Source organism: Populus euphratica, unplaced genomic scaffold, assembly GCF_000495115.2.
Source record: "Populus euphratica unplaced genomic scaffold, PopEup_1.0 scaffold4.1, whole genome shotgun sequence".
Taxonomy (NCBI): Eukaryota; Viridiplantae; Streptophyta; class Magnoliopsida; order Malpighiales; family Salicaceae; genus Populus; species Populus euphratica.
The window spans coordinates 2578564-2586590 of record NW_011499859.1 but is presented as its reverse complement, the minus strand read 5'-3'; the positions used below and the strand labels follow the sequence as shown (position 1 = coordinate 2586590).

At 34.8% G+C, this 8027-nt stretch overlaps 1 protein-coding gene across 2 annotated transcripts; it reads right to left on the bottom strand.

The window, feature by feature from the left end:
• Positions 1 to 2177: 2177 nt before the first annotated feature.
• On the bottom strand, positions 2178 to 7627 carry LOC105124416 (uncharacterized). Of its 2 annotated transcripts, none has more exons than XM_011024438.1 (9): positions 7377 to 7627; positions 6736 to 6877; positions 6400 to 6454; positions 5901 to 5958; positions 5462 to 5556; positions 5249 to 5352; positions 4554 to 4682; positions 3332 to 4176; positions 2178 to 2646 (listed from the first exon to the last, which is right to left on the bottom strand). In XM_011024438.1, exons 2-8 carry the CDS (start codon positions 6840 to 6842, stop codon positions 3357 to 3359), a joined length of 1368 nt encoding a protein of 455 aa, XP_011022740.1. In that variant the 5' UTR covers positions 6843 to 6877; positions 7377 to 7627; the 3' UTR covers positions 2178 to 2646; positions 3332 to 3356. The 2 variants fall into 2 exon arrangements, with proteins under 2 accessions (XP_011022740.1, XP_011022739.1); XM_011024437.1 differs by having other exon boundaries at positions 2178 to 2632.
• Positions 7628 to 8027: the final 400 nt, after the last annotated feature.

Genomic DNA, 8027 nt, shown 5'->3' with positions numbered 1-8027 from the left:
TGATGGTATTGAAAAGTTGTCTAAACAGATTGGAGATGTAGCCTTTGTAATTCAAAGTCTCAGCAAAAATCAACTTGATGTTAACGTGTTGTATACAAAAGTGATGAAAATTGAGGGCTTTGATGAGATCACTCTTGGGGATGCATTTGATCATTTGGTCCAAAATGAAATGATGGCAAAAGCATTTATGGCAAAAAATGCTAATTTGAGGAAAATTTGGGTTCAAAATTTTGTGAACCAACACTACTATAGGCCTGCTAGCTAAGATGGTTTGACTATGTTTTTAATTTGGGTTCAGACTATATTTGATATTTGACAAGTTTACTTGTTTAATTTGGTCTAACATGTTTATGTTTGTACTTTGAACTAATATGTATGCATATGACATTGAAACTTAATATTTATGAATAACTATGTTTGATGTTAGATATTTATATTTATTTCTAGATGCTTATTTAATATAATTTAAACATGATTACCCTCTTTCTCCTAAAAAAAAAAAACCCACATTGATTTCCAACCTTGAAAGTTTTGTGGTGGCTTGGAGCAGGAAAGGAAGGCCCCAGCTGGTGGGAAGTCAGAGCCCGTTGATCATTGTGCCTAAAATGACTGGAAGCGTCATCGGAGTTTACAACGGCAAAACCTTCAATGAGGTTGAGATCAAGCCCGAGATGATTAGTCATTATATTGCTGAGCTCTCAATTTCACACGTGGAAGACCTAGTATTGGTGCGACACTCTCTGCCAATTTCACACATGGAGAAATAGGCCTTAAAAGGACAAGTGGATCAGTCCTCCAAGGAGAAGCAATGGAAATTAAAGCAGCTCTTAAACCTGCACAAACTTTTGTCTCTAGCACCAGTGCTTGTAAAATCGGGTTCCCTCCTCGTTGAATTGGGAAGAAAATTGCTTTAACCCCCAGATAAGAGGTGGAGGCAAGGTTTTTTTTTTAAATAATTTGAGGATAAAATTGCAATATTTAATATAAAAGTTATTTAGTCATAAAATAAAATATAATGACAATTCTATAAAAAAAAACAGAAATTTTTATTATTATTATTTACTAGTGATGATATAAAGTGTTATAAAATTATAAAATTTATAATTATAACTATATTTTAAAAAAAATTGATTCAAACTAAAAAACTTATATAACCATATAAAAATAAGGGTAATTGTCCTCTATATTTGTGACTCTCACTTGCAGACACACTTATATTCCTCGATCATAATAAGTAGAGTCCGGTATCATATCATTGCATGTAACAACAATTTTACTTCTTTCATAATCATTGCCCGCGCCATGTAACCCATTATAGTCATTGTTTGTAATTTAAAAAAAAATTATTGGATTTATTTTAATATATTTTAGATGATTTTGACAGTATTATAATTAGAGTGGTAATATATTTAAATTATTTTTTTTTAATTTTTTTTCATAGCAATTAATCGTTTATCTTAAAAAAAAGAGTATAATTTACTTTAATTAGGATTGGTGATTCTTTTGTGTTATTTTTTTTTTATTAAGATATTTTTTATAATACCAATAATGTTATAGTTAAAATTTAGTGTGATCTCTGGATCTTTTTTTTTTCTAATTGTATTATGTATAGAACCATACTATTTTTTTCAATTTTCTTTTATATTTATGTTATCTGTCTATTTTTTTTTTTTTAATGATGTTAATAAACAGAAGTACACTACAACATGTGAAGATGAAATGGAAGGAGGACCAGAGGACTTTTTGGCGTGTGTGGACGACACACAGATGTAAAAGAGAGACCCAGTTAATTCAGGCAGACAGAGTGTTTGATAGCCATACTTTGTCAAGGATTGTTTTGCTTCCTGTTCATTGGGTTCTAGGTATGGGAAGGATGCTTTAGAGTCAATCCTTCCTTCCCAGAAATTGAAAGACTTCGGGCTCCATGTATGTATTGTGTTCTGTGCCTTATACACAGATCGCACTTGCATGGGATCATGGCTTTGAATGCTGCCCCACAGGAGGTTCAATCAGCTGAACATGCCTTCCGCAGCTCCTCAAATTATATCTCAAACCACCACGGAAAAGACAATCAATTGGATCAACGGCCATAGCCAAGCCGACGCTGAAACCAACAAGCCAACAACTGCTTTTATTGGAAAGACGGACAAAAGCTGCGTTTGGAACGCGTTTAAGAGTTTTTTTCATAGTATTCTTGGGTTAAAAGTTTTTTTCAATACAAACCCTTCTTTTGCAAAATCAACTTTTAACTACAAAGTGAACCAGCTTTCAAGTTCGCGCATTCTGATGAGAAAGTAGCTTTGTCCATATTAAGATTTTACACAAGAAATCTTATAGCCTAAGCAGCTACATGGTTTTGCGCTTTTAGATCAACAAGGGAGATAGATGTGGCAAAGCAAAAGAAAATTGCCATCGTCTCCCAACCATGAGAGGGAAAATCAAAACATACTGTACACTCCAGGTCCACTGTTTGAGCTGGCATTCCCCACATACTTCGCGGCCGCAACGCTTCTTCCCTTTATTGTGTTCCCACTATTGGTTACACTATTCTGCCTCTCCTACCACAACTCATCTAATTCTGTGATGCTTTCCAAGGTGGACTATCATTTGGTGGCCGATCAGATTAACGGACCTGGCATTGAAAGACTAATGAAATTGGATCTAGCTATCAGAAGGAAGGTGATATGAAAGGTTAAACTATATATCTAAATCAATAAAAAGTAAACGGAAGGAAATCTCAGAATCAATAATTCAATCAGATACATCAAGCAAAACAAAGGACTCATCAAACAACCTAAGAACACAGGTCTCTCCAAGATCCCACTTTGCTATGTGACAGTACATCTTCGACAACAATAGTCATAATTCACAGAATCATCATAATTATTTAAGTTTTAAGTTTCATGATGCTGAACCGGCAACAAGAACTCAATAATAATCCATCACATCAAGGAAATCTTGTTCAAATTACGGTATCAATTCCCTCCTTTCCAGTGTTGTGAAATATGGTTTTCCTAGTTATCTATGTAGGATGTGGCACATATTTGAGTAGAAAATAACTGGATTCGTCATTAATCATGTGTAAAAATGTCAAAAAGGGCTTTTAATAATAACTGCAGATTTTAAAAAAAATTATACTGATTTCTGCAAGTTGTCTATTTAAGACAACAGATCCTCTGATTAATTGTAGGAGTAGAGGGAAAGAAGTGCAATTATGTGATATATATTATGCATCATGCTTAGTTGATGAATGAAACATGGGAAAAAAGAGTGGATTCATTACTCAACCCGAGTAAGTCCAGAGCAGAAAAGGTTGGCAGTACTCACTCACCATATTTAATTATCTTGAGGTATCCCTATCGCGATTCCAAGAAATTCTGATGCAGAGGTACACTAAGAGGAATATATTTGCCGCATTTACCCAAATCTGCCTCCTTTTCCATATCAAAAGCATAGTCAAAGTCCCTTTTCAGAGACTTGATGGCAAATGAAGTTTCAGGTTGGAAGTAACGGAGAAACCCTTGCTTCTCATTTGGACTGTTTGTGCTGTCAACAATTTGGAAGTCATTTGCACATGAAAACTTCAATGAAGGTGTGCAGGTGACATCAGAAGTCCTAGCAATAGCAGCACCTCTGAGAGCCCTCTTCCTTATAATAGAAGGGGTATTTTTAAAGGTCCTAGCTGAATTCCTCAATATTGATTCTGGACTGGTACTATTGACAGAGATACTTTGTGCGTACTTTGTTGGTGTGGAGCAACAAAATGGACTGATTGGATGCATGACACAAGTATCCATGCTAAGAACTTCACCCGCATCCAAATTACAAACCAAAGTGCTTAGCTGTTGTGACTCATGATGCAAGCAATTCTGGCTTTTCTCCTCTGCTTGCATATGCAATTTGCGAACTTCATTCTTCTTGCCAATACCATTGGCCTTTCCAGATCCAGAAGCACTCATCTCAGCACTACACCTCAACTCCATATTTTCATATACAAAGGCTGCCTTCTCAACACTTTGTCTTTCTTTTAACTTCAAGCAGTTTAGTTCTGCAGCGCAGTTGTAGGAATTGGGAGAACTAACTGTGAACAGATCCGTTGTGCAGCCATGTAGTGAATATGAATCCAAATTCTTCTTCAGTACACAATTCCAGTAATTTTTTATTGCATTATCACTCCTGTCATTTACCAAAAGATATAAGAATTTTTCAAACTTGATGGCAAATAAATCTATGCATGTCATGATGAAATGATAGGGTAAAGTAGTGCAGGAATTGCATATTTTGGTTTCAACAGTAAATTCATTTCTTTTGAAATTCTAGTGTCAGTGATGAAAGTATTAGAGGGTGTTTGGTAGTGTGATCCAATCATGCTTTTCAAAAATTTTGATTTTTTTTTTTACTTCGAGTTATGTTTTTTTTTTTTTTGGATCGTGTTGATGTTAAAATAAATTTTCAAAAATAAAATAAAAAAAATATTATTTTGATGTATTTCCAAGTTAAAAACACTTTAAAAAACTGTTGTCCCAAACACTCCTTTAATCTATCATGCATACCGTCCAGGTAGAAACCTCGCTATCTTGGCCCACTTATTTCCATATATTTCATGGTAGTAAGTCAGAGTCATCTCCTCCTTTTCTGTCCATGGAGCTCTATTTATAGTTGGATTTAAATGGTTAAACCACCTGCAAAAACTAATTATTAGCTTCGATGAGAACTTAAACCACCTGCAAGAACTTAACATCCTCAAAGTGACATCATGAACATTGATACACTCCATTTAAAACTTTTAGGTAAAGTAAAAATGCTTGGCCTGTTTTTGTGCTGAGCTGAGTGGATGTTTTTTCATCTTTTACCGAAGTACAAAGGCTAATATTACTACTATTATACTAGAATACTCAAAAACAGCAGAAAAAAACTAGGACCAAGAATCAAGCATATTCACTTGATAAGATTTCAGTTTTAATGAACAGATGAGCATGCCCAGATTACAAGAGAGTTCTTGTTTCAAGAATAACTACTTGTGTATATATTAGCCGTTACTCTGACCATCATCAAAATTCTATTGCATGTGGTGTGAATATAGATAGTTAATTTTTCATTTCCTCAGACTTTTGCTGCAATGACTAGCACCTCTTGGTTGGCATATGAACTCTAAATGGAGGGAAATCGACATAACAAGAAACAAATCAAAAAGGTTGTCAGTTGCCTGACAGAAATCCAATGCCAACTAAACATTTGGATTACTTACCTTTCTCGGCATTGCTTTCCTACTCGACCTGGTAAGGACTTTGCAATAACAGACCATTTCCTACAACCATGTTTTCTGACTAACTCCATGATGCAATCATCTTCCTGAAATTCAAATATAAAGAAGACCATGATCCCATATCAATAATCTCAGAGAGACAGAACACGTGCTTTTCCCTGGGCAACAAAACTATCAAGAATATTTTATTTTCACCTCCTTTGTCCAAGTTCCCTTGACAATTGCAGGATTCAGAACCCTGTCCCACCGGCAAAAGCACTGAGAAACTGTCCTTCCAGGAAGACACTCAGCTGTGCAAGAAAAAAAATGAATCATTACATATGCTTCAGATACAATTGAAGTTCTGCACATGTATAATTCACACAATGGCACATAAGAGAACATAAATAATACAGAAGGATAGCTTTCTTCAGCAAGTACTATGTGATACTTAGGAAACTTCACAGCAAACATTATTCACTAGTCACTGCTGACTGTCTTTCCCTGTAGTCCATTGATGCCACCCATATTTGAACCATTTACCAGAAACATTCAAACATTACATCTTGCAGGTAAAAGATAAATGGTCCATGATTGACCCTAAGATGATGTGCAAGCATTAGTAGATAGCAAGAAAAATAATAGCGACACCCACCTATTTTCTTCCAATGCCTCCCATTGAACTTCCGGACTGATTCTTCCAGAAGACAGTCCTGTCCATCAAACTCATTTTAGTTACAAAAGGTGGAAAGCTTCAGTTAATGAAAACTTCCATCTCACAAATAAGAATCTAAGGGTAGAATCTGTCGCTGAATATGGAACTACTTTGATTTGTTCATTCAACTCTTTCTTAAGTTCATTGCCAACTTCTAAGCAATTAATGAAAGTGTATCTAAATGAAGAAAACGTCAAACAGCATATACTAGTTGCATAAATGTCATACACACTACACAACTACTATTCTTATAATGTTCTATTCTTTCTTTAAAGTTCATCAATCTGTGGCAGGTTCTACATAAGAAGGTATATGCATAAACCATAGAACTATTCTTTCTTTGGAGTTCATCAATCTGTGGCAGGTTCTACGTAAGAAGGTATATGCATAAACCATAGAACACAGAATCAGTGACAGACTACAGTTTACAATGACTGACCTCTTCCTTTGTCCATCCTCCCCTTCTTGATGATCTAGTGGGACCAGTTGTCAACCTACAGATATTGGAAAACGAATAATTAATTAATTCTATGCCGAATAGAGAAAATTAAGTGATCAAAAGTATGTATTGCATGGTTACAATCTAAGGATTCCAAAGTAACAAACAGTTAGACCAAGGCCCTTAATCTAAAACTAGAACTGAACAAGAAGAGAAGATTTTCAAATTGAACAATACAGAAACCATAGAATTTCTTCACATTCAATTTGGAATTTAAAATTTTCTATGTAGCATGAAAATGCAGTCACAGAAACATAACTTTGCAAAGAAACAAACCTTGGAGAAGCCCCAAAATAAACCGAACAAGGTGAAGCATCTATAACTTCGTTTTCCGAATCCACATTGAACAATTCCTCCTCTGTCTTGACTCTCATGATCTCCATTGAAACGGCTTCACAATTGCAATCAGACTTTCAACCTGTCACAAAACCAGATTACATTTTCTTGTTTTACTAAACAATAAGATGGTAAATCATGTGAAGAAAAAAACCCTGTTTAAGTTATCTTCTAAAGATTAATAGTATGATATTGTTTTATAAGGCCTTTGAATCTAAAAAGAGAGAGAATCTAAAGCGCCAAGTTCTAACAATTTTCCTACATTTTCTCAGCAACCAAACAGGACGTCACTTCACCAAAAATCCCATAAACAAATCCAGCTAGAAAACAAGAAGCAGTTAAGACAATATAAGAAACAACTGTGATCGGAGTCTGTTATAAATCCCTTCATCTTCCTACAAAAAAGAAAAATCTTTCATCTACAATAAACTACTTCCCCACATTTTCTCAGTGACCAGACATAACAAAATAGGTAATCACATACAGCACCGCAAAACAAAGTAGGAAGGGCATTATATAAAATAGAAAAAATAACTGATAAAATAACTACCAGTGTTTGCAAAAGGAAGAGAGGAACTTACTTCTTTGAGTGAAACTCTGTAAATGAAAAATCCAGAAAAAACTCAAAGCAAAGCAAATGCAAAGTACAAGGATCAAACTTGACCCACAATTTGATTCTGCAAAACACGTTGCTAATGAAAATGTGGAGGTGGAGAGGTTGATAAATGGGCAGGAAGAAGCGGGAAAATGAGGGGGTTTTTTTTCTTGTTACAGACGGTTTTAGCTTACGTTGGAAGTTTCATGAGGTGAGTGAGAGGATGGTCAACGTCAGCTACTCGGCTTCCGTTGGAAGCTAATGACTGGACCCGTCACTGATTACATCATGGGCCTATGAATCTATTATGGGCTAACTTTCTTATGTGTGGATCCATGACAACAAGATAAACAAGAAATCTGTACCATACATTTGATTAAAATAGTAACTTGCAGGAACTTTCCTCTCATAAAATATTTTACAAGTATTTTATTTTTCTGTGTTTTTTTTCTTGCAAAATATTATAAAATGTTTCATGATCTATCTCTATATTTAGAAATATTTTTAATAGATGAAATTTCATAGAATATTTTACATATAATTATCCGTTCAATCTGTCATATAGCAATTTTAACCATGACCATCACACCAGGACCTTAATCATGATCATCACTGCCAGTTATTGCTTGTTGACATA